The 26,308-nt window shown below is 50.4% G+C and overlaps 2 protein-coding genes across 2 annotated transcripts in view; one reads left to right on the top strand and one right to left on the bottom strand.

Annotated features, from left to right (window-relative positions):
* The window catches only part of sart3 (spliceosome associated factor 3, U4/U6 recycling protein), a 55,267-nt gene extending 50,411 nt beyond the window's left edge, over nt 1–4,856 (bottom strand). Inside the window, exons 1-3 of the mRNA XM_038790361.1 lie at nt 4,465–4,856; nt 643–769; nt 226–330 (exon numbers count right to left, since the gene is read on the bottom strand). Coding sequence (XP_038646289.1) covers nt 226–330; nt 643–769; nt 4,465–4,656 — 424 coding nt within the window. The 5' untranslated portion in view covers nt 4,657–4,856. The remainder of the gene's footprint in view (nt 1–225; nt 331–642; nt 770–4,464) is intronic.
* A 687-nt stretch (nt 4,857–5,543) lies between these two features.
* LOC119962401 (iron-sulfur cluster assembly scaffold protein IscU-like) lies at nt 5,544–25,964 on the top strand. The gene is made up of 5 exons (XM_038790364.1): nt 5,544–5,741; nt 7,755–7,868; nt 9,975–10,085; nt 10,761–10,839; nt 24,956–25,964. Exons 1-5 carry the CDS (start codon nt 5,580–5,582, stop codon nt 25,018–25,020), a joined length of 531 nt encoding a protein of 176 aa, XP_038646292.1. The 5' UTR covers nt 5,544–5,579; the 3' UTR covers nt 25,021–25,964.
* Nucleotides 25,965–26,308: the final 344 nt, after the last annotated feature.

Here is a 26,308-nt window from a genome sequence, read left to right as displayed (position 1 = left end):
ATTTTTGAAACTGCACCGTGCCTAGAAGCTATTTTTATTAGCACATTAATAACTTTATAAACCCCAATGTCTCTTTCCTTCTCCCCACCTCACTTTACTGTGATAACTTGGAAGGATGAACACTCTGCTCAGCTAACAGGGGTGACCTATCTGCAAGGCAACAGCTCAGAGAAATCTCTGATTGCTCACTGTTGGGACTCAAGAGTGTAAAGAAGAGGAATTTACAAATATAATCTTTGATCGCCTTCTCAAACAGCTCATAAACGTTCTCCCTGTCAGATGCTTTCCCTGCCATTCGAATTTCATCCTTCAGCCAGTCTAGCCAAAGCTCTGCAAAACACAAGTACATTTGTTTCCCATGAACAAAGATCCGTAAACTTCACAAACAACATTATTCATGATGACATGACCTTTGCAAACAGGACCGCAACATTGAGAGCACGGGATAATCGCATACTCAGTCTCCAAGAAACAGGTTACGGAATATAGAAATTAAGCAACAATTAGAACTACAATAACGATCTTGTAAAAGTGGGTTCGCTCTGCAAACTCTAGGCAGTTGGCTGGTTACAAAATTTGGTCCACTTTAAAAATGTTACAATAACTTGGGTTTCAATGAGGTTCAGTGATTTTTAGTCTTACCTTCAGTAAGTGGGAAAAGTTCACTCATCTTCTGTCGAGCAGATCGCAATTTTTCCAGCTCCCCCTCCTGACGCAGTAATTTAATGAGATCCACATGACAGTTGTAGTCGTAGACACTGATTGAAAGCTAAAAGAAACAGAACATAAATCACTAATATCCCCATATCAGTTTGCCCTAAAGATTATCACACATCTGTCATATTATTAGCAGTGTATTAACTGTTTAGTTACCTATAGTGTTTGATTCTCAAATTGTCACACATATCAGATCAAAACAGATGTCTGCTCTGTCTGTGGCAACTCAAGTAGCTACATCAAGCTCCTGGCCAATGGTTTAAGGGAGTATAAAATCATGCAAGGTGATAATAATGGGAATAAATTTTTTAAACATGAACTGAAGTATTTCACAGCTTTGAGTGTGAAGTGCGCGGGTGGGCCAGCAAACCATGTCCATATGCTTTGGGCATGCCCGAAGCTTAGGCGAGGGTCAGGGTGGGGGGGCGCAAGGGTCAGGGTGGGGGGGGCGCGAGGGTCAGGGTGTGGGGGGCGCGAGGGTCAGGGTGGGGGGGGCGCGAGGGTCAGGGTGGGGGGGCGCGAGGGTCAGGGTGGGGGGGCGAGGGTCAGGGTGGGGGGGCGAGGGTCAGGGTGGGGGGGCGAGGGTCAGGGTGGGGGGGGCGAGCGTCAGGATGGGGGGGCGAGCGTTCAGGATGGGGGGGGGGCGAGCGTCAGGATGGGGGGGTGCGAGCGTCAGGATGGGGGGGCGAGCGTCAGGATGGGGGGGGCGAGCGTCAGGATGGGGGGGCGAGCGTCAGGATGGGGGGGCGAGCGTCAGGATGGGGGGGGGCGAGCGTCAGGATGGGGGGGCGAGCGTCAGGATGGGGGGGCGAGCGTCAGAATGGGGGGGCGAGCGTCAGGATGGGGGGGGCGAGCGTCAGGATGGGGGGGGGGGCGAGCGTCAGGATGGGGGGGGCGAGCGTCAGGATGGGGGGGCCGCGAGCGTCAGGATGGGGGGGGCTGAGCGTCAGGATGGGGGGTGGGCGAGCGTCAGGATGGGGGGGGCGAGGTCAGGAGGGGGGGGGCGAGGGTCAGGAGGGGGGGACGAGGGTCAGGAGGGGTGACGAGGGTCAGGAGGGGGGACGAGGGTCAGGAGGGGGGACGAGGGTCAGGAGGGGGGACGAGGGTCAGGAGGGGGGAGCGGGTCAGGAGGGGGGACGAGGGTCAGGAGGGGGGACGAGGGTCAGGAGGGGGGACGGGTCAGGAGGGGGACGAGGGTCAGGAGGGGGGACGAGGGTCAGGAGGGGGGGCGAGGGTCAGGGGGGGGGCGAGGGTCAGGGGGGGGCGAGGGTCAGGAGGGGGGGCGAGGGTCAGGAGGGGGGGGCGAGGGTCAGGAGGGGGGGCGAGGGTCAGGGGGGGGGCGAGGGTCAGGAGGGGGGGCGAGGGTCAGGAGGGGGGCGAGGGTCAGGAGGGCGGGCGAGGGTCAGGAGGGCGGGCGAGGGTCAGGAGGGGGGGCGAGGGTCAGGAGGGGGGGCGAGGGTCAGGAGGGGGGCGAGGGTCAGGAGGGGGGCGAGGGTCAGGAGGGGGGGCGAGGGTCAGGAGGGGGGGGGGGGGCGAGGGTCAGGAGGGGGGCGAGGGTCAGGAGGGGGGGCGAGGGTCAGGAGGGGGGACGAGGGTCAGGAGGGGGGGCGGAGGGTCAGGATGGAGGGGGGGGGAGGGTCAGGATGGGGATGGGGGGGGGCGAGGGTCAGGATGGGGATGGGGGGCGAGGGTCAGGATGGGGATGGGGGCGAGGGTCAGGGTGGGGATGGGGGAGAGGGTCAGGGTGGGGGGGGCGAGGGTCAGGGTGGGGGGCGAGGGTCAGGGTGGGGGGGCGAGGGTCAGGGGGGGGGGGCGAGGGTCAGGGGGGGGGGGCGAGGGTCAGGGTGGGGGGCGCGAGGGTCAGGGTGGGGGGGGCGCGAGGGTCAGGGTGGGGGGGGCGAGGGTCAGGGTGGGGGGGGCCGAGGGTCAGGGGTGGGGGGGGGCGCGAGGGTCAGGGTGGGGGGGGGGGGGGGGGCGAGGGTCAGGGGGGGGGGGGCGAGGGTCAGGGTGGGGGGGGGGGGGCGAGGGTCAGGGTGGGGGGGGCGAGGGTCAGGGTGGGGGGGGGCGAGGGTCAGGGGGGGGGGCGAGGGTCAGGGTGGGGGGGGCGAGGGTCAGGGTGGGGGGGGCGAGGGTCAGGGTGGGGGGGGGCGAGGGTCAGGGTGGGGGGGCGAGGGTCAGGGGGGGGGGCGAGGGTCAGGGTGGGGGGGGCGAGGGTCAGGGTGGGGGGCGAGGGTCAGGGTGGGGGGCGAGGGTAGGGGGGGGGCGAGGGTCAGGGTGGGGGGGCGAGGGTCAGGGTGGGGGGCGAGGGTCAGGGTGGGGGGGGGTGAGGGTCAGGGTGGGGGGGGGCGAGGGTAGGGGGGGGGCGAGGGTCAGGGTGGGGGGGGGGGGCGAGGGTCAGGGTGGGGGGGGTGAGGGTCAGGGTGGGGGGGGTGAGGTCAGGGTGGGGGGGGGCGAGGGTCAGGGTGGGGGGGGACGAGGGTCCAGGGTGGGGAGGGCGCGAGGGTCAGGGTGGGGGGCGAGGGGTCAGGGTGGGGGGCGAGGGTCAGGGTGGGGGGCGAGGGGTCAGGGTGGGGGGCGAGGGTCAGGGTGGAGGGGCGAGGGTCAGGGTGGGGGGGCGAGGGTCAGGGTGGGGGGGGGCGAGGGTCAGGGTGGGGGGGGCGAGGGTCAGGGTGGGGGGGGGCGAGGGTCAGGGTGGGGGGGGGCGAGGGTTCAGGGTGGGGGGGGCGAGGGTCAGGGTGGGGGGCGAGGTCAGGATGGGGGGGCGAGCTGTCAGGATGGGGGGCGAGGTCAGGATGGGGGGGCGAGGGTAAGGATGGGGGGGCGAGAGTCCGGATGGGGGGGGCGGAGCGTACAGGATGGGGGGGGGCCTGTAGCGTCAGGATGGGGGGGGTCAGGATGGGGGGAGAGCGTCCGGATGGGGGGCGAGCGTCAGGATGGGAGGGACTGCGCGCGCGTCAGGATGGGGGGCGAGGCGTCAGGGTGGGGGGGCGCGGGTCAGGGTGGGGGGGCGAGGGTCAGGGTGGGGTGGGCGAGGCGTTCAGGGTGGGGGGGGCGAGGGTCAGGGTTGGGGGGGGGCTGAGGGTCAGGGTGGGGGGGCGAGGGTCAGGGTGGGGGGGGCGAGGGTCAGGGTGGGGGGGGGCGCGGCGTCAGGGTGGGGGGGGCGAGGGTCAGGGTGGGGGGGGGGCGAGGGTCAGGGTTGGGGGGGGCGAGGGTCAGGGTGGGGGGGGGCGAGGGTCAGGGTGGGGGGGGCGAGGGTCAGGGTGGGGGGGCGAGGGTCAGGGTGGGGGGGGGGGGGGGCGAGGGTCAGGGTGGGGGGTGGGGGGGCGAGGGTCAGGGTGGGGGGGGGCGAGGGTCAGGGGGGAGGGCGAGGGTCAGGGTGGGGGGGTGGGGGGGCGAGGGTCAGGGTGGGGGGGTGGGGGGGTGGGGGGGCGAGGGTCAGGGTGGGGGGGTGGGGGGGGGCGAGGGTCAGGGTGGGGGGGGTGGGGGGGGCGAGGGTCAGGGTGGGGGGGGCGAGGGTCAGGGTGGGGGGGTGGGGGGGCGAGGGTCAGGGTGGGGGGGCGAGGGTCAGGGTGGGTGGGGTGGGGGGGCGAGGGTCAGGGTGGGTGGGGGTGGGGGGGCGAGGGTCAGGGTGGGTGGGTGGGGGTGGGGGGGCGAGGGTCAGGGTGGGTGGGTGGGGGGGGTCAGGGTCAGGGTTGGGGCCCTATTTAGGTTCCCGGGGACTTCGAGTCTCCCGAGGCTGGGCCGCACCTGTTCTTCCAACCGCTGGATTTCTGCTTCGTTTTCTTGGTCGTCCTCTGAAGAATCTTCCATTTCTTCTTCTGACTCTCCGCTGCTTCCCTGCTCCAGCTCCTCGCTCTCACTCGACCGCCGCCGCCCCCCAGTCGCCATCATGCGAACCAGTGCGGGAAAGGCCGCGAGGCCTGATTCAAATGAGAACATTTGACAATCCGAAATACATATCTGCGTCCTGGAAAATCTTTCCTTATTTTAATCAAAGCTTGAAAGTGATGTAAAATCCCACACATTAAAGCAGAAAGTAAGTTGAAAATATTTTTTCTGGAGAACAGGGGACAAAGATAGCTACAAAAATGTCATAGAAACGCGACGCACGGGCTTTCATTAAATTGACGGTGATAGATGACGGAATCCAGGCTAACTGGCCCCCCAGAGCGGCCATATTTGTAAAGGCGCGAGGTTTAGTTACTCGAAGCAGATACTGACACTCGTTTTTGGCGCAAGTTCTGCCCAGAATTGGCCAGACACATTCTTCCCCGTCACTTTCGTCTTTCAGTCTTTGCGTTCGCTTCATCTTAAGTGTGTTTTTTTTACATTTAAACAGTTTCATAGATCTCATTAGATACAAGCTTCGACGAAGAGGCATCCGGACACGAAACGATAGCTCCGTTTTCTCTTCACGGATGCTTGTCAGACCTGCCGAGATTGCTCAGCATTTTCTGTTTTTGTTCCGTATAATCTCATGTTTATTATGAGATCAACTGGAAGATGCTAAACTAAACAAGATGCTGGAAAACTGAAGCCAAAATCAGTCCGTATTCCATATGAACCATTGACCTGTTTACAGAGGCTGGACCTGCCGAATTTAATTTATTTTCCAACACTTATTTGTGTTTTTATATCATGCAATTACTGGTCGGTCTTTTGATATTGACCACAGTTGTTTAGCATTGATGTGGGAATTACAAGGAGGTTGAAACAGGGCTGGTCAACTTGGAGAACCCCCTGGCTGCGGTTTCTATGGTGATTGTAACGTCATGGCGCTGGGTGTGATCCTTCGATCGGTGACGTCATCACTGGCCCATAGGACTGTGACGGCACACGCAGGAGGCGTGGCTTCCGGTCATATGGTGGTAGGGGCGTGTCCGCTCAAAAGCAAGCAGAAAGGGCGTGGTCCGTTTTGTGACGCAGTTGTGCTCTCCAGGGCAATGGCGGTCGTGTCTGGTTGCTCTCTCCGGCGTCTTGTGCTTCAAAGTCGGGCACCGCTCGCAGCTGCTTATCACAAGAAGGTAACAGGACCGCGCAAGTGGAAACGGCGCAGTTGGCGTTTGCGACAGTAATCCAAAAGGGTCTCCTGTTGCAGTGGGGCGGGCGCTAGAGAAATAAACACGGCTGAATGCTGCAACTAATCAAGAGGCCATTGAGCAACCTTTCCTCAGGACCACCACCCTGATGGAATAATGTAGTGGTGGAGTAATCCTGCAACTTTCTGTCTGAGCTTGACTGTTTTCAATATTGGAGAGAAAGTTGTGACATAGAATCCCTGCAGTGCAGAAGAAGGCCATTCGGCCTATCGAATCTGCACTGACCCTCTGAATAAGCACCCTCCCTGGGCTCACTCCTCCAGCCTATTGTAACCACTCCTAACCTGCCCATCTACACCGCAGCACCTGGAGGAAACCCACAAGGGCGACTTGCACACTCCCTGCAGACGGTCACCCAAGGTCAGAGTTGAATCTGGGTCCCTGGTGCTGTGAGGCAGCAGTGCTAACCATTGTGCCATGATGCTGCCCATTGTGGATGGGGTTGGAGGGAGGGGAAGATTGGAATGGGTGGGTAGAGAAATTTATGGATTCTCCTTCACAACCATCGGGCCTCAAAGCAGTTTTAGCCAATGCAAATAATTTACTGCCTGGTCATGGGTATAATGCAGGAAAAGTAACCAATTCGTGCACAGCAAGCTCAATTTAAATGAGTTTTCCATTATTGTCCATATTAATTCAAGGTACATTGTTAATATGAATAATAAAAAGAAAATTATCCAATTGCAGTTTATCCTAGATTATAAGAGAAAGACCTTCTGATGGAGCTGTATAAAATGCTGGTTATGCCACAGCTGGAGTCCAATTTGCAATCCTGATCGTCACACGATGGGAAGGGAGTGATTGCACTAAAGAGGGTGCAGAGGAATTCTCCAGGATATTGCCTGGGCTTCAGCTATAAAGAGAGACATTTTCACTCAAAGGGTGTGGGAATCTGGAACTCGCTGCCTGAAAGGGTGGTGGAGTTAGAGTGATTCATAACTTTCAAGAAATATTTAGCTGAGCACTTGAAATGGCACAGCGGATCAAGTGCTGGAAAATGGGATTGAAGTAGAAAGCTGCTTGATGGCTGGCGTGGACACAAATGGCCTTTTCCCTGCTGTAAAAACGTATGACTGCAATCTAACTAATTAAAATGTACTAACAAGTATTCCAACATTAAAATAATAGATCACTGGATGTATATTCTTGTCCATCAAACTCCTGTTAAAAGTCCTTATAGAGAAGGTGTTGTAAGACTTCTTACTTATAGAGAAGGACACAGATGAGTGTCAGGAACTGATTGTTATGCTTCTGAGGGATTGTTTCCATTTTCTACCAAATGCATCCAACAGTAATTGTGTGACTCAGTGCGATTCTCATTATTTGTGACACTACTTTTTCAGAATTCTTCAGCAGTAGACTTTGTCAAAGATCTGCTCAAATACCCTTCTTGCCTGGTTCAATAATCTCTGTACTCTTAAAGAACCTGCTTTTCTGCAGATTCCCACCAACAGCAATGTGATAATGATTCGATTATCTGTTTTTGTCTTGTTGATTGAGGAATAAGTCTTGTTCCCACGCATTTTTTGCCCTTGCCCCTCGAGGTGGTGGCAGTCACAGGTTTGAAGGTGTTGTTGAAAGAACCTTGGTGAGTTTCCTCAGTGCGTCTTGTAGATGGTGTACAGTGCTGCCATTGTGCATTGGTGGTGGAAGGAGTGAATGTTTAAGATGGTGGTTGAGGTACGAATCAAACTGGCTGCTTTATCCTGGAGTGTTGGAGCTGCACTCATCCAGGCAAGTGGGTTAGTATTCCATCACGCTCTTGTCGTCAATCTCTGGTAAAGTTCTTGTGAGCCTTTCAGTTAAACAATGCTGCATAATGTGGGGGAATCTTTAGTAAGAGCAAATTGGATGCTACTGATCAGAAGCTAATGGTAAAAATTTTACATTGTAGTTTTAAAAAATTTCAAGTTGTGATTTCTTCCCATTCCTGTGTAGGTAGTAGACCACTATGAAAATCCCAGAAACGTTGGATCCTTGGATAAGAAGTCAAAGAATGTTGGGACAGGCCTGGTTGGTGCACCAGCTTGTGGTGATGTCATGAAACTGCAGGTAAAATTGTGACGTATGTAATAAAGGGACACACTCATAAATTTTGTTCCCAGTATGGATTGGGATGGGTCCAAGTTTCAGTGTCATTTTGATGAAGTAAACCGATCTCCGCAATGGTGTAACAGATGGTCTCGGTGACTGGGTTAAGCAAGTTAAGAGTTTCTACTCCTGATGGGACGCGCTTCCGTTGTCACGAGCTGGGAGGGTGGAGATGATGGTCCTCCCGAGATTTCTGTTTGTATTTCAGTGTCTCCCCATTTTTATACTGCGGTGCTTTTTTAAACAGGTCAACAAAGTGATCATTGGCTTTGTTTGGGCGGGCAAGACCCCGCAAGTAAGGAAGGTAATGCTTGAGCAGAGTTGGGGAGAGGGCAGGCTGGCGCTGCCAAATTTTAGTAATTATTACTGGGGGGCAAATACAGCCATGATCAGGAAGTGGGTGGTGGGGGAGGAGTCGGCATGGGTGCGTATGAAGGCGGCTTCATGCAAGGGCACCAGTCTGGGGGTGTTGGTAACTGCGCCTCTGCCGTTCCTGCCAGCACGGTACTCCACCAGCCCCGTGATGGTGGCGGCCCTGAGAGTCTGGGGGCAATGGAGGAGACATGTGGGAGCAGATGGAGCATAGGTCTGGTCCCCAATCTGTAATAATCACTGGTTTGCCCTGGGAAGTATGGATGGGGGTTCCGGATAGGGCGGAGAGCAGGGATTGAGAGGATGGGGGATATGTTTATAGAGGGGAGCTTTCCGAGTATGACGGCGCTGGAGGAGAAGTTTGGGTTGGCAAGGAAAAACAAATCCAGGTCCCTGCAGGTGCGGGACTTCCTACGTAAACAGGTGTCAACCTTCTTGCTCCTACTGCTGAGGGGGATTCAGGACAGGGTAGTTTCCAGAGAGTGAGTGGGAGAGGGACACGTCTCTGACATTTATAAGGAACTTATGGGGTCAGAGGAGATGCAGACGGAGGAGCTGAAGCGCAAGTGGGAGGAGAAGCTGGGAGGAGTGATGCAGGATGGTCTATGGGCAGATGCGTTGAGTAGAGTCAACGCGTCCACAACATGTGCCAGGCTCAGCCTGATACAATTCAAGATCGTTCATCAGGCTCACATGACAGTGGCACGGATGAGCAGATTCTTTGGGGTGGAAGACAAGTGTGCAAAGTGTGCGGGATGACCAGCAAGTCATGTCCACATGTTCTGGGCATGTCCGAAGCTTAGGGGATTTTGGCAGGTGTTTGCAGATGTCATGTCCACGGTGTTAAAAACAAGGGTGGCGCTGAGTCCAGAGGTGGTGGTTTTCGGGGTGTCGGAAGACCTGGGAATCCAGGAGGAGAAAGAGGCAGACGTTCTGTCCTTTGCTTCCCTGGTAGCACGGAGACGGATACCATTAGCTTGGAGAGACTCAAAGCCCCGAAGTCGGAGACCTGGCTATCTGGCATGGCTAGCTTTCTCTGTTTGGAGAAAATCAAATTCGCCTTGAGACGGTCAATGTTAGGGTTCGCCCGGAGGTGGCAACCGTTCGTCGACTTCTTTGCGGAAAATTAATCGTCAGCAGAGGGGCCGGGGGGGGGGGGGTTGGGGTTAGCGTTCAGAGTTGGGAATTGATATGAAGTCCAAACAGCTTCCCAGTTTTGTGGTGCTGTAGTTCTAGAGAAGATTTGCTTTTCTGTAATCACAATTTCATTATTGCATTTCTCAGTGTTTGGCTTAGTTGAACAGTCAGTTAGTGATCTTTCTAGAGGATTTTTCATCTTATAACTGTCAATCCTATTTCATCGTGTTTGTCTGATCTGGAATTCTCCAATAATAGATGTGCCATTCTTAATCTCCTGTCCCATCTGATATTTCAAGCCAGTTTATACCCGAGAGGTCTGGACAACTTTGAGGGCAAATAGCTTCTCCCTTCTTTGAGAATGTATCCAGCGTGTTACATTGGTGTGGAGAGATTCCTCCCTAATCACCCCCTTGAAGTTGCAGGTTGTAATGTTAAATACAATTCTGCCTGGTTAATGTCCAAATTGTGACTTTGGTTTGAAGCGTCGTGATAGAGATTATAACTCGAGGAGGGCAAAGATTACAGCTTGTTTATTTGACGATCTCTCTTCTGTAGATTGAAGTGGACGATAATGGGAAAATTGTTGATGCAAGATTTAAAACATTTGGCTGTGGATCTGCAATTGCTTCTAGCTCGCTGGCTACAGAATGGGTGAAAGGGAAAACGGTAATGATGCATCAAATTCTACCTCGTGACAATCTCTGAAGTACCTCGGTAGAAATGTTACAGAAGGAACCAACATACACTTTTTTAATAATTAAATACTAATCTCACTCATTGATAATAGGTTTGTAACTACCCATGGCATTACTAGCCCCTCGCTAGCAAATGATTTATGTTGACAAATAAACTCTTTCCCCAATTCCGGTTTATCTAACGTCCTATGGATTGTCCATTGTATGATTGAAATTTTGTAAAATGCATTGTGAATCCATGGTATTTCTTTCTTTCACCACAGCAGTAGAGACAGCTTGAAAATACTGGGGGCAATGTAGAAAACGTTCAGCTGCTCTCTCCTAGATGGAGGTTTAGTAACAGGAATTACCAGTGCAAGAATCTCCAAAGCTAACACTTTAAAGATAAGACAAGAAAATAACTTGTTCATGTAGCAATGGAAAAGTGGGAAAAGCATTGTCCGATTCTGATCGGAGTGGGAACCTTGTAGTGTATGTTGATGGACCATTGCACTATACAATGGAGCAACATCGTGAAATCTCATCAAAATATTAGACCTGTTTCTGCTGCATCTTGTAAAGTTATTGTCTGTTTTGCGATATTTTTGTGCCTTGTGATGAAATGCTTAGTTTGAAGAAATTATCATTGGCCTTCATTCAATTGCAGGTTGATGAAGCCTTGATGATTAGGAATACAGACATTGCTAAGGAGCTATGTCTTCCTCCAGTCAAACTGCACTGCTCAAGTAAGTTTGGATTCATTTTATAGTGATGCCAATCAGATGTGACAGATTTGTTTGGTGGCAGAAACAACTTGAATTTGTATGGTGCATTAATATTTAAACATATCACAATTTTTTCCAATTATAATTGGATATTCTGAAATTTATTTTTAAAAAATACACATCTCCCAAAGCTTCAGAGTTGAGTAAATCAAACCTGAAAGGCAGTAACCTGGCTGAAGGCCAGGTTCAAGAGCTAAGCTTTAAGACTTCTGATGATGGTGGGGAGGATGGATTGGGGGAGAAATTGCAGAGTTGGACAAGGTGACTGAAGGCTCAGTCACCAGTGGCAGAAGAGAGGAAACTCCATGGAAAGCAGAGGGTGCAGTTTTTGAGTTTCTAAAATGTTTCCCCTCTATTGGAAAACAAAGGTAGTTTGAAGGGAGTGAGATTTGTATTGACAAACATTAGAAATAAGGTATAGTTTTAAGTGTGTTTAATTTAATACTTTGTGCCTGGAAGAGTTAGATTCAAGCTGGACAAAGTTTTTGTATGTGTGGGGGTTGGTTAAGTTCCACTGTGTTTCTATTGTACTTCGAGAGGGCAACTGCATGAACAAATAAAAGGCATAAGCATGTGAGTGTTGATTAGCAACTGGGGCCTTTACCCTAGAGAAGCTTTTAATTTTAGTCGCGAACGGTTGCCACCTCCGGGTGAACCTTAACAGTGAACCTCTCAAGGCAAACTTAATTTTCTCCATACTGAGAAAGCTAGCCATGTTCGATAGCCAGGTCTCCGACTTCGGGGGCTTTGGGTCCCTCCATGCCAATAGTATCCGTCTCCGGGCTACCAGGGAAGCAAAGGCCAGAACATCCGCCTCTTTCTCCTCCTGGATTCCCGGATCTTCCGACACCCCGTAAATCGCCACCTCTGGACCCAGCGCCACCCTTGTTTTTAAAACCTTGGACATGACATCCGCAAACCCATGCCAAAATCCCCGAAGCTTTGGACATGTCCAAAACATGTGGACATGGTTCGCTGGTCCTCCTGCGTATTTTGTGCACCTGTCCTCCACCCCAAAGATTCTGCTCAACCGGGCCACTGTCATGTGAGCCTGGTGAACAACCTTAAATTGTATCAGGCTGAGCCTGGCATATGTTACAGATGTGTTGACTACTCAATGCGTCTGCCCATAAACCATCCTGTATCTCACCTCCCAGCTCCTCCCACATGTGCTTCAGCTCCTCGGTTTGCGTCTCATCTGACCCCATAAGCTCCTTATACATATCCGAAACGCTCCCCTTCCCTACCCACCCTCTGGAAATTACCCTGTCCTGAATCCCCCACAGCGGTAGGAGCGGAAGGTTGACACCTGTTTACGAAGGAAGTCCCGCACCTGCAAGTATCTGAATTTGTTTCCCCTCGCCAGCCCAACCCTTTCCTCCAGCCCCCTCATACTCTGAAAGCTCCCCTCTATAAACACATCCCCCATCCTCTCAATCCCCGCTCTCTGCCATACCCAGAACCCCCCATCCATACTCCCTGGGGCAAACCGGTGGTTATCACAAATTGGGGCCCAGACCAATGCTCCCACATGCCGCCTCCACTGGCCCCAAACTCTCAGGGCCGCCACTACCACGGGGCTGGTGGAGTACCTTGCCGGCGGGAGCGGCAGAGGCGCAGTTACCAACGTCCCCAGACTGGTGCCCTTACAAGAAGCTGCCTTCATACGCACCCATGCCGACTCCTCCCCCACCACCCACTTCCTGATCATGGCTATGGTAGCCGCCCAGTAATAATTACTAAAATTTGGAAGCGCAAGCCCGCCCTCTCCCTGGCTCTGCTCAAGCATTACCTTCCTTACCCACGGGGTCTTGCCTGCCCAGACAAAGCCCACGATCACCCTGTTGACCTGCTTGAAAAAGGACCACGGAATAAAAATAGGGAGACATCGAAATACAAATAGGAATGTCGGGATGACCGTCATTTTCACCGTTTGTACCCTCCTGTCCAACGACAACGGGAGTGCATCCCATCTCTGGAAATCGTCCTTCATTTGGTCCACCAGCCGGGCCAGATTTAATTCATGCAGCCGGTCCCATTCCCGTGCCACTTGGATGCCCAGGTACCTAAAACTACCCCCTACTGACCTAAACGGCAGCTCCCCCAGTCGCCCCTCCTGTCCCCCCCGTATGAACCACAAACATCTCGCTCTTATCCATGTTTAGTTTATACCCCGAAAACCGGCTGAATTGCCCTAAAATCTTCATGATTTCCTCCATCCCCTCTACTGGGTCCGAAATGTACAGAAGTAGTTCATCCGCATAGAGCGAAACCCTGTGCTCCCCCCCCCCCCCCCCCCCCCCTGCCGACCAGTCCCCTCCAGCCCCTTGAAGCTCTCAGAGCGATTGCCAACGTTTCCATAGCCAGCACAAACAACAGTGGGGAGAGGGGGGGGGGGATCCCTGTCTAGTTCCCCGCTGCAGTGTAAAGTAGTCCGAAGTTGTCCTGTTCGTCCGCACACTTGCCACCGGAGCCTGATACAGTAACCTGACCCAGTCAATAAAGCCCCGCCCAAATCCGAACCATCCCAGTACCTCCCACATATAGTCCTATTCTACCCGATCAAAAGCCTTTTCTGCATCCATTGCGATCACTACCTCAACCTCCCTACCTTCCGGGGGCATTATGATCATATTTAACAGCCTTCTTACATTGGCCACCAACTGCCTACCCATAACAAACCCTGTCTGGTCCTCCCCAATAACCTTCAGAACACAGTCCTCAATCCTGGAGGACAAGAGTTTGGCCAGCAACTTGGCATCCACATTCAGCAGGGAGATCGGCCTGTACATAGAACATTACAGTGCAGTACAGGCCCTTCGGCCCTCAATGTTGCGCCGACCTGTGAAACCACTCTAAAGCCCATCTACACTATTCCCTTATCATCCATATGTCTATCCAAAGACCATTTGAATGCCCTTGGTGTTGGCCAGTCCACTACTGTTCCAGACAGGGCATTCTATGCCCTTACTACTCTCTGAATAAAGAACCTACCACTGACATCTGTCCTGTATCTATCTCCCCTCAATTTAAAGTTATGCCCCCTCGTGCTAGACATCACCATCTGAGGAAAAAGGCTCTCACTGTCCACCCTATCTAATCCTCTGATCATCTTATATGCCTCAATTAAGTCACCTCTTAACCTTCTTTTCTGTAACGAAAACAGCCTCAAGTCCCTCAGCCTTCCCTCATAAGATCTTCCCTCCATACCAGGCAACATCCTGGTAAATCTCCTCTGCACCCTTTCCAATTCTTCCACATCCTTCCTATAATGCGGCGTCCAGAATTGCACGCAATACTCCAAATGCGACCGCACCAGAGTTTTGTACAGCTGCAATATGACCTCATGGCTCCGAAACTCAATCCCTCTACCAATAAAAGCTAACACACCGTACGCCTTCTTAACAACCCTCTCAACCTGGGTGGCAACTTTCAGGGATCTATGTACATGGACACAGAGATCTCCCTGTTCATCCACACTACCAAGAATCTTACCATTAGCCCAGTACCCTGTCTTCCTGTTATTCCTTCCAAAATGAATCACCTCACAATTTTCTGTATTAAACTCCATTTGCCACCTCTCAGCCCAGCTCTGCAGCTTATCTATGTCCCTCTGTAACTTGTAACATCCTTCCCCACTGTTCACAACTCCACCGACTTTAGTGTCATCTGCAAATTTACTCACCCATTCTTCTACGACCTCCTCCAGGTCATTTATAAAAATGACAAACAGCCATGGCCCCAAAACAGATCCTTGTGGTACACCACTAGTAACTGGACTTCAGTTTGAACATTTCCTGTCAACCACCACCCTTTGTCTTCTTCCAGCTAGCCAATTTCTGATCCAAACTGCTAAATCACCCTGAATCCCATGCCTCCGTATTTTCTGCAATAACCTACCTTGGGGAACCTTATCAAACGCTTTACTGAAATCCATATACACCACATCAACTGCTTTACCCTCATCCACCTGTTTGGTCACCTTCTCAAAGAACTCAATAAGGTTTGTGAGGCACGACCTACCCTTCACAAAACCATGTTGACTATCTCTAATCAAATTATTCCTTTCCAGATGATTATACATCCTATCTCTTATAAACCTTTCCAAGACTTTGCCCACAACAGAAGTAAGGCTCACTGTTCTATAGTTACTGGGGTTATCTCTACTCCCCTTTTTGAACAACGGGACAACATTTGCTATCCTCCAGTCTTCTGGCACTATTCCTGTAGACAAAGATGACTTAAAGATCAAAGCCAAAGGCTCAGCAATCTCTTCCCTAGCTTCCCAGAGAATCCTAGGATAAATCCCATCCGGCCCAGGGGACTTATCTATTTTCACTCTTTCCAGAATTGCTAACACCTCCTCCTTATGAACCTCAAGCCTTTCTAGCCTAATAGCTTGTATCTCCGTATTCTCCTTGGCAACATTGTCTTTTTCCTGCGTGAATACTGACGAAAAATATTCATTTAGCACCTCTCCTATCTCCTTGGACTCCACACACAACCTCCCACTACTGTCCTTGACTGGCCCTATTCTTACCCTAGTCATTCTTTTATTCCAGACATATCTTCTGGTACATTCCCGTACCAGCCTCCCCGGACAGATGCCGGAATGTGGCGACTAGGGGCTTTTCACAGTAACTTGTGACAATAAGCGATTTTCATTTTCATTTTTCATCTATAGAAAGCTTTAGGGTTATCCTTGATCCTACCTGCCAAAGACTTCTCATGTCCCCTCCTGGCTCTTCTCAGCTCTCTCTTTAGGTCCTTCCTAGCTAACTTGTAATTCTCGAGTGCCCTAACTGAACCTTCACGTCTCATCTTTACATAAGCCTCCTTCTTCCTCTTGACAAGTGTTTCAACTGCTTTAGTAAACCACGGTTCCCTCACTCGACCACTTCCTCCCTGCCTGACAGGAACATACTTATCAAGGACACGCAGTAGCTGTTCCTTGAACAAGCTCCACATTTCCATTGTGCCCATCCCCTGCAATTTCTCTCCCCATCCGATGCATCGTCTTGCCTCATCGCATCATAATTGCCTTTCCCCCAGATCTAACACTTGCCCTGCGGTATATACCTATCCCTTTCCATCACTAAAGTAAACGTAATCGAATTGTGGTCACTATCACCAAAGCTCACCTACCTCCAAATCTAACACCTGTCCTGGTTCATTACCCAGTACCAAATCCAATATGGCCTCGCCTCTCGTTGGCCTATCTACATACTGTGTCAGGAAACCCTTCTGCACACATTGGACAAAAACGGACCCATCTAAAGTACTCGAACTGTAGCGTTTCCAGTCAATATTTGGAAAGTTAAAGTCCCCCATAACAACTACCCTGTTACTTTCGCTCCTATCCAGAATCATCTTTGCAATCCTTTCCTCTACATCTCTGGAACTTTTCAGAGGCCTATAGAAAATCCCTAACAGGGTGACCTCTCCTTTCCTGTTTCTAACCTCAGCCCATACTACCTCAGTCGTCGAGTCCTCATCAAACGTCCTTTCTGCCACCGTAATACTGTCCTTGACTAACAATGCCACCCCTCCCCCTCTTTTACCACCTTCCCTGAGCTTACTGAAATATCTAAACCCCGGCACCTGCAACAACCATTCCTGTCCCTGCTCTATCCATGTCTCCGAAATGGCCACAACATCGAAGTCCCAGGTACCAACCCATGCCGCAAGTTCACTCACCTTATTCCGGATGCTCCTGGCATTGAAGTAGACACACTTTAAACCACCTTCCTGCCTGACCGTACATTCTTGCAACTTTGAAACCTTACTCATTACCTCACTACTCTCAACCTCCTGTATACTGGAGCTACAATTCAGGTTCCCAATCCCCTGCTGAACTAGTTTAAACCCTCCCGAAGAGCATTAGCAAATTCCCCCCCCCCCCCAGGATATTAGTACCCCTCTGGTCCAGGTGTAGACCATCCTGTTTGTAGAGGTCCCACCTACCCCAGAATGAGCCCCAATTGTCCAGGAATCTGAAACCCTCCCTCCTGCACCATCCCTGCAGCCACGTGTTCAACTGCTCTCTCTCTCTCTCCCTATTCCTCGTCTCGCTAGCACGTGGCACGGGTAACAACCCAGAGATAATAACTCTGTTTGTCCTAGATCTAAGTTTCCACCCTAGCTCCCTGAATTCCTGCCTTACATCCCTATCCCTTTTCCTACCTATGTCGTTGGTACCTATGTGGACCACGACTTGGGGCTGCTCAGGTAGCTTGGTGGCCCCTGTCCCCGACGCCAGATAGTCTCCCACCTATTATTCCCCACCCCCCTGCTCATGCAAACAAACTCCATTAATAGGGTAGTTAAGGCATACACGACACTTGCCTTTATCAGTTGTGACATGGAACATAGAATAGATTATAAGAGCAGAGAGGTTATGTTGGAGCTGTGCAAAACTTTGGTTAGACCACAGCCAAAGTACTAAGTGCAGTTCTGGTTACCTCACCATAGGAAAGATGTGATTGTACTGGTGAGGGTGCAGTACAGGCGGGAAACCTGAACCTTTTTTAAAAAGTACATGGATGAGCACTTGAAATGTCGTAACATTCAAGGCTGTAGGATTAGTGTAGATTTAGTGTTATTTTGTTGATGCAGACTCGATGGGTCAAAGGGTCTCTTCTGTATTGTATGACTCAAAAGCCATACCATAGAGTAATGGTAAAGAAGTGCAGAGATCCAAGTAGCAGCTAATTAAGTAAACTAGAAAAATGAAGCATCCAAGAAGTCTTTTGAGGTTAAAAGTACTAGAACAGAGAACTATTCAGTAAAGACAGTCCGAGCTGAGAAGAAGGTCAAGATCTTGTGAGATCTTACTGCAGCCTGTGGAACATGAGTTTCAATAACTATGGAGATAGGTGGCTGGGTCTCGGGAGTTTGTGTAAAAACAGTTGAGACAAAGGAAACCGAAAAGGCTTGGTGTAAAATCCCAGACTGGATTCGCTGTTAAAAGTGGAGTAAAATCTTTGTTTAAAATGTCATTTGGAAAACCTGCACTTGAATTTGGAGTGAAAACCACTAAGGGAAAGCATTATTATGAGAAGATTTAAACGCGTGTTTTTGGGAGTGGAGTTCAGAAAATCATGTGATCACCTGGGAGGATTACACTAACTTGGGGTTCAGAGCGGACTGTGTATTTCATCACAATCATCTTGTATGCTTAAAAGGGACCATTGTGGTTTAAGAGGTATTTTGTAATCCATGTTAATCTTTAAATCTGTATGTATTTATTAAGATAAAGAGAATAAAGAAGTATTGTAGCGTCCACATTTTTCATGTTTTTTCCTTGTTAAAACTAACGTGACTCTGTTCCCCTGCATTTAATTTAAAAAGTAATAGTCTTTTGAGCCAAGGTTACATTCTGGAATCTTCCTGTCCAGGTATATCAACTAAGATCATAACATATTTTCTCCTTTGCCTCAACATCCATTTTAGTTTGTTTGACGTCTGAGTTTCGTTTTTGACCTCCGTAAGCGGGACGCGGTCAGGGAGATTGGCGGAGTGAAGGATAGGGGAGGAAATGTGGTGCGGAGGGGGGTGGACATTAATGGGGTCTTCAGGGACTTTTATGGGGAATTGTACCGGTCCGAGCCCCCGGTGGGGGGGGGGGGGAATGGGGCGCTTTTTGGACAGGCTGAGATTTCCGAAGGTGGAGATGGGGCAGGTGGAGGGGCTGGGGGTGCCGATTGAGCTGGTTACTGGAATAGGCAGCATGCAGTCGGGGAAGGCGCCGGGGCCGGATGGGTTCCCGGTCGAATTTTACAAAATGTACGCAGACCTGTTGGGCCCCCTTGGTTAGGACCTTTAACGAGGCAAGGGATGGGGGGGGCGGGCTTTGCCCCCGACTATGTCACGGGTGCTGATTTCCTTAATCTTTAAACGGGACAAGGACCCCCTGCAGTGTGGATCATAGGCCGATCTCTCTGTTAAATGTGGATGCCAAGCTGTTGGCGAAGATCTTGGCCACAAGGATAGAGGACTGTGTAACGGGGGTCATTCATGAGGACCAGACAGGGTTTGTGAAGGGGAGGCAGCTGAACACCAATATACGTACGCTTCTGAATGTTATAATGATGCCGGCGGTAGAAGGGGAGGCGGAGATAGTGGTAGCATTAGATGCGGAGAAGGCCTTTGATAGGGTTGAGTGGGGGTACTTGTGGGAGGTGCTGGAAAGGTTTGGGTTCGGGGAGGGGTTTGTCAGTTGGGTGAGGCTGTTATATGAGGCCCCGATGGTGAGCATAGCCACGAATAGGAGGAGATCGGAGTACTTTTGGCTGTACCGGTGGACGAGGCAGGGGTGTCCCCTGTCCCCCTTGTTCTTTGCGTTGGCAATTGAGCCCCTGGCCATGGCGTTGAGGGAGTCGAGGAATTGGAGGGGTCTGGTGCGGGGGGGGGGAGGAGCACCGAGTGTCACTTTACGCAGATGACTTGCTATATGTGGCGGACCCAGTGGGGGAATGCTGGAGGTGATGTAGATTCTTAGGGAACTTGGGGGCTTTTCAGGGTACAAGCTCAACCTGGGTAAGAGTGAGCTGTTCGTCGTGCACCCGGGGGATCAGGAGGAGGGGATTGGTAGGCTCCCACTGGAAAGGGCAGGGAGGAGCTTTAGGTACCTGGGAGTCCAGGTGGCTAGGAGCTGGGGGGCCCTACACAAACTTAACCTCACTAGGCTGGTGGAGCAAATGGAGGAGGAGTTTAAAAGATGGGACATTTTGTCGCTGGCGGGCAGGGTGCAGTCAGTCAAGATGACGGTGCTCCTGAGGTTTTTGTTTCTGTTCCAGTGCCTCCTCGTCCTTATCCCGAAGGCCTTTTTTAGGAGGGTCAACAGGAGTATTACGGGATTTGTATGGGCGCATGGGACTCCGAGGGTGAGAAGGATGTTTTTGGAGCGGGGCAGGGATAGGGGGGGCTGGTGCTGCACAACCTCTGTGGGTACTATTGGGCTGCCAACGCAGCGATGGTGCGTAAGTGGACGGGGAAGGGGCAGCATGGAAGTGGATGGAGATGGTGTCCTGTGTGGACACGAGCCTGGAGGCGCTGGTAACGGCGCCGTTGCCGCTCCCTCCAATGACGTCCCTCCAAATCCGGAGGGGGGGGGTTTGTTTCGGGGGAGGGGAGAAATGTGTACATGTGTTTATTGAATATGCCGGGTGCTTATCTATTTCTTTGTTTTGTAGTTGCGGGGGGGGGGGGGGGGGGGGGGGGGGGGGTTTGGTTTGGGGGATTATTGTGTTTTTTCTCCTTTTCGGAGGGGGTTCAGAGACAGAGAGCCCAGATAGCGGCGGGAGTTCAGAGACAGAGGGAGCCCAGAAAGCACCGGGAGTTCAGAGACAGAGAGCCCAGAAAGCAATCCGGAGGGGGGGGGGTTTGTTTCGGGGGAGGGGAGAAATGTGTACATGTGTTTATTGAATATGCCGGGTGCTTATCTATTTCTTTGTTTTGTAGTTGCTGGGGGGGGGGGGGGGTGTTTGGTTTGGGGGATTATTGTGTTTTTTCTCCTTTTGGTGGGGGGCTCAATGGAGCTCAATGGAGTCCCCGATACGGGGGAACCACCGGTTCGTACCAGGGAGCATCGATGGCAGGTTTCTTGGCTGGCACAGGGTAGGTATTAAGTGGTTGAGGGACCTGTTTGTGGATGGGAAGTTTGCGAGCCTGGGTGAGTTAGAGGGGAAGTTTGGGCTCCCCTCGGGGAACATGTTTAGGTACATGCAGGTTAGGGCGTTTGCCAGGCGGCAGGTGGAGGGGTTCCCTCTGCTGCCCCCACGTGGGGTACGGGACAGGGTGCTCTCGGGGGTGTGGGTTGGAGGAGGGAGGATTTTGGATGTGTACCATGTCATGCAGGAGGTAGATGAGGCCTCGGTGGAGGATCTGAAGGGTAAATGGGAAGAGGAACTGGGTGAGGAGATTGAGGAGGGGACGTGGGCGGATGCCCTGGAAAGAGTGAGTTCCTCCTCTTCCAGTGTGAGGCTTAGCCTCATACAGTTCAAGGTGCTGCATAGGGCTTACATGACCGGTATGAGGATGAGTAGGTTTTTCGGGGGCGAAGGCAGGTGCGCTAGGTGCTCGGGGAGCCCAGCGAACCATGCCCATATGTTCTGGGCATGCCCAGCGCTGGGGAATTTTGGAAGTGGGTAGCAAGGACGGTGTCGAGGGTGGTAGGATCCAGGGTCAAGCCAGGCTGGGGACTCGCACTTTTTGGGGTTGCAATGGAGCCGCGAGTGCAGGAGGCGAAAGAGGCCGGTGTTCTGGCCTTTGCGTCCCTAGTAGCCCGGCGGAGGATTTTGCTTCAATGGAAGGATGCGAGGCCCCCAAGCGTGGAGGCCTGGATCAATGATATGGCGGGGTTCATCAGATTGGAGAAGGTGAAATTTGCCCTGAGGGGATCAGTACAGGGTTTTTTTAGGCGTTGGCAACCTTTCCTTGACTTCCTTGCAGAACGGTAGGAAAATAGGCCGGCATCAGCAGCAATCCGGAGGGGGGGGGTTTGTTTCGGGGGAGGGGAGAAATGTGTACATGTGTTTATTGAATATGCCGGGTGCTTATCTATTTCTTTGTTTTGTAGTTGCGGGGGGGGGGGGGGGGGGGGGGGTTTGGTTTGGGGGATTATTGTGTTTTTTCTCCTTTTTTTGTTGTTAATACTGTTTTCGTGTTGTTATTTTCTGTTTTTGATATTTTGTGAAAATATCAATAAAAAAATTTTTTTTTTTAAAGTTTCCTTTTTGAAAGATTTTGTTATGCCAAGGTTACTACACTGATTGACAGTGGAAGAAGTGTGTCTTGAGAATGGGTCACACAATGTGGTGTACAGCTTTGTATCTGGACATGAGAAAGACTCTTGAGTTAGAGAATCCAGGAAGGAGCGGTGATATGAAGCACTGAGGAGGGTGTTTGGGGAAGTCCGCTTTTGTCTTATTCCTGTTGGTCTGCATAAAATTTTGCCGCCTCCACAAATTAATGTCACATAGCTAGGCAGATAGTGCAGCAATAATTGGATCGCAAGTGAGATGAAGTATGACACTGACGCAAATCCTTTGATATTAGGTTTATTTACAGAATGCAGCATCACATATCTACCTCTCATACCTACCAACAGAATCCTTTTATATATCTCCTCTTCAGGTATAAAATTGGGGGGGAAAAAAGGTAATTTTAAAAAATAATATTATTAACAAGTTAAATTAAAGTGAGATGGTCTTCACCCATGTATTGTTTTAAAAAATATTTTTATAAAAGCTTTTTTTAAATTTAGAGTTTCCAATTATTTTTTTCTAATTAAGGGGCAACTTGGCATGGCCAATCCACCTACTCTGCACATCTTTTGGGTTGTGGGGGTGAGACCACAGGAAGAATGCGCAAACTCCACACGGACAGTGACCCAGTGCCGGGATCAAACCTGGGACTTCGGCACTGTGAGGCAGCAGTGCTAACCACTGCACCACCGTGCCGCCCAAGACATTAATAAATCTATATACCCCCCACTGATTCCCCCCACCATGGTGCAAACAACAATAACACTATAAAGAAGGGGGGGGAAGTGCACTCATCCTCCACCGTCCTCTGGCCTCCCACCCAAGCACCCCCTGAGAGCTGAAAAGCCCCTAAGAAATGAAAAGTTATTTCTTGGACATCACCCAAGACAAAAGAACCCAACACAATACAACAACAGAGGGGCAGGGAGAACCAATACCACCTCACATTCTCTCCAAAGCTCTATGTCCTCCCTCTCCAGCTGGTTCATTGTCTCTCAAGACCTCCATTGCCTCCTCCGGTGTTCCAAAGTAGTATTTGCGTCTGTTGTGGGTCACCCAAAGGTGGGCCGGGTATAACATCCCAATCTTCACCCCCTTCTTAAAAAGCCTTGACTCGGTTGAATCCGGCTCTCCACTTTGCCAGATCCACACCCAGGTCCTGATATACCCGAAGCTCATGGCCGTCCCAAGTACATCTCGTCTGCCTGGCCCACTGCATGATCTTCTCTTTATCCAGAAACCAGTGTAGCCTCACCACCATCACCCTCGGCGGCTCATTCACCTGCGGCTTCCTGCTAGGCACCTTATGTGCCCGATCAACCTCCAGGAACCAGTCGAAGGCCCCCTCCCCCCATTAGCTTCTCCAACACCTTGGTCACACAAGAGCCTGCGCCTGCTCCCTCGATGCCCTCCGGCATCCCCATTATCCTCAGATTCTGCCTCCAGGAACGGTTCTCCAAATCCTCCACTTTCTCAAGCTGCTTCTGAGTCTCCCTCAGCATCCCAGATTCGGCTGCCAACGAGATAAGCTGCTCCTCTTGCTCCCCCTCCGCCTTCTCCTCCTTCTGAATCGCCTGGCTCTGGATCTCCAGCCTCCACTCCACGCAGTCGATCCCTGCTTGCAGCGGGTCTACCATTTTGCCAGGTCCTCCTAAGCCTCCCTCCCTCTGTTGGCTGAATTTCTGGTTAAGAAAGTCAACCAACAGGACCGCACGGTGGCACAGTGGTTAGCACTGCGCTCTCTCGGAGCCGAGGTGCCAGGTTCGATCCCGGCTCTGGGTCACTGTCCGTGTGGGGTTTGCACATTCTCCCCGTGTTTGTGTGGGTTTCACCCCCACAACCAAAGGTGGGTTGGCCACGCTAAATTGCCCCTTAATTAGGAAAAATGAATTGGTCACTCTAAATTTATTATTTTTTTAAAAGAAATTCAACCAACTGCTCCATCGATCATTAGGTTGGTAGGGCTTTACTTCCGCCATCTTACCCTGTGTCACATGAAGAGTTTCTAGCTCCTGCAGCTTCTTACTTCTGGACCTACTTCTGGTCCACGGATCCAACCACCAACCTCAGCAATGGAATATACCTTTCCTCCACCACCTCTGCACAATTTCCCTCCAAAACATGCACCACCACTGGGGAAAAGGACCAAAAAAAATGCCTCGAGCGGGGGCTGCTATATATGCGACCTCTCACACCATGGCCGCCGCCGGATGTCTTCACCTGTGTATCTTAACATTATAATTTGACATGCCATTAACAGGTAGGTGAAGCTGGGGTAAGTTTATCTGAAAGCTGATTGCTTCTGATAATTATGTTGCTGGTAGGTACTTTTATCAACAGAAGACAAAACATTCCTGCATACTAGAAACAATAGTGCAAACACTGAAAAGGTACTCTTTGCTTTTTAGCAGATCAGCGCTGAACTTGTTCATGTAACCTTACCCTAACCACTATTTGTGAGGAGTTAACCCACTTAAAGTTGGCAGAATGTTACTCAAAAACATTTGTGGCAAAGCATTTGTCTGCTATTACTGTAGATTTATTTCTATACAAAAATGTTGATTAAAAATGCAATGAAGGTGCATAATTGTGTATTGCTAACGGTTTAGGCAACCTGCTTGATGTAATTACTTAGATCCTCACTATGCTGACTGATTTAAATGGTAGCACATTTGCTTCTGATTCAGAAGCTTTTCGGCTCAAAGTCCACTACAGGACATTACATATTCTTGACTGTTCTTTAATGCAGTTACTTCCCTTTATCGTCTACTTAAAGATCAAGGCAGCAGAGTCACATTGGCTCCTCTCTGTTGGCACAAATTGTTTGTGGATCATTGCAGCTCCAAGACTTTTTATTATGACAAGCCATTTGACTGGTCTGGGTCTGACCTTACAGAATATATAAACTCCATTATCATTTCAGAATCTGTGTCTCTTCAAAATTTTTCTTTATTTTATGAATTTAAAGTACCCACTTCATTTTTGTCCAATTAAGGGACAATTTAGCGTGGCCAATCCACCTACCCTGCACATCTTTGAGTTGTGGGGGTGAGACCAATGCAGACACGGGGAGAATGTGAAAACACCACACTGACAGTGCCCCAGGGCTGGGATCGAACCTGGGTTCTTGGTGCCAAGAGGCAACGGTGCTACCACTGCGCTGCCCAATCTCTCTTCAAAATAGCTGCGTTGGAATCTAGGGCGATTGAAGCAGATTCAATTGAGAGAAAATGTGTGGCTCATTTACTTAAGACACAATCTAGTCGATGTGAATTTAAGCTACACAATTTAATCGCTTCTCTTTGTTTCAGTGCTGGCAGAAGATGCAATCAAAGCTGCTCTGGCTGACTATAAAGTGAAACAACAGAAGAAGTAAACAGATTCTAACTACAAATTACAAATGTTGCCATGTTTCTCCAGTAACTAAGGGCACAACTATTATAGTGACCCAATTGTGTAGTGGAATTTCAATAAGCTAAGGGGAAAATACTTAGATAAATGTTGCATTGTAAGAAAGACCATCAGTTTATTAAATGGACTCTTCATGTGTGATTCAATTTATTGCCTTGTTCTTGTGGATTATAGAAAATTATTTTTGGGAAGGTGTTCAGTCCCTTGAAGAACATGGGTGGAGAAGATGTAATTACAAGTTGGTTTAGTTGTATAGTGGTCTTGATGGTATATTTGTACCTAGAAATATCTATTATAAGCATATAAGTAATTAGATTATTATCTGTTGGTTTTGTGTTTGGGCTACATCAAGAGTTACAGACTTTGGCGTAGCTGTTAATGATTCACAACCCACTGGATCACGAAGGTTTATATCCAACAACAGTCCAGTTCTGCTGGATGAGTTTCTTCCAGCTTGGATCTCATTCTCTGTGGAATAAGAACTGAAACTGAAGCAATCTGATAAATTTCATCTCTACCTGCACAGTGCACCTTCTACAATGACCTTAGCATCACATATTTAACTTCCAACATTATCATGAAGTTAATTAATCCTGTAATTTTAGTTACATGTTGCCAAAGGAAATACTCAAGATAAATGATTCACTGAGATGTTAATTACGTTTATTGTATGATTTCACTTAACTGTAATATAATTTTAATGAATACTTAGATTATTTTAGAGTTGCAGTAATTTGTGGATGTTCTAGCAGTCATTGGAAGACTGCATTGTCTTATTTGTAACTAATTTCAAATACATTTGTTGCTGGCAATTTTGTTTTATGATTTCAAATTGCAATTAAGGAAAACTTTTACATTTGCCATTAATGTTCCATTGCTCTTGTTATTATAAACAAGCATTTAAATGTAGTATTTGGATGATTTCAGATTTTCCTTGTATGAAGTATAAGAAAGTTGTCTTGGTACACAACTCTCCCATGAAAGCCCACACTTGCTTTCCATCTTCTTGCACACACCCCCTGCCCCAATACCGTGAGGATTCTGGGAAACCAGTTGCATTTTAAATCAAAGTGGGTTCATGCAGCCTTAAAATTCCCTTTATCATCTTGTATTACAATTGCTGAAATAGAGTTTATTTGTTAGTGGGACACAGGCCCTGAAGACGTATATTAAAGCTAGAAATACCAGTTTCTGAATTGTTATGACTCTATATCTATTTTCAAGCTATGATGAATCGACTGATTTTCCCCAAG

Source organism: Scyliorhinus canicula, chromosome 1 (genome assembly GCF_902713615.1).
Source record: "Scyliorhinus canicula chromosome 1, sScyCan1.1, whole genome shotgun sequence".
In the NCBI taxonomy this organism is placed as follows: Eukaryota; Metazoa; Chordata; class Chondrichthyes; order Carcharhiniformes; family Scyliorhinidae; genus Scyliorhinus; species Scyliorhinus canicula.
This window is presented reverse-complemented; position numbering and strand designations above follow the sequence as displayed.

Excerpts from the sequence above, each read along its gene's own strand:
- LOC119962401 (XM_038790364.1), top strand. The coding sequence starts at position 5,580 with ATGGTGGTAGGGGCGTGTCCGCTCAAAAGCAAGCAGAAAGGGCGTGGT. Across the intron at positions 7,869-9,974 it reads GTGATGTCATGAAACTGCAG|ATTGAAGTGGACGATAATGG; the intron begins GTAAAATTGTGA and ends TCTCTTCTGTAG. Across the intron at positions 10,086-10,760 it reads AATGGGTGAAAGGGAAAACG|GTTGATGAAGCCTTGATGAT; the intron begins GTAATGATGCAT and ends ATTCAATTGCAG.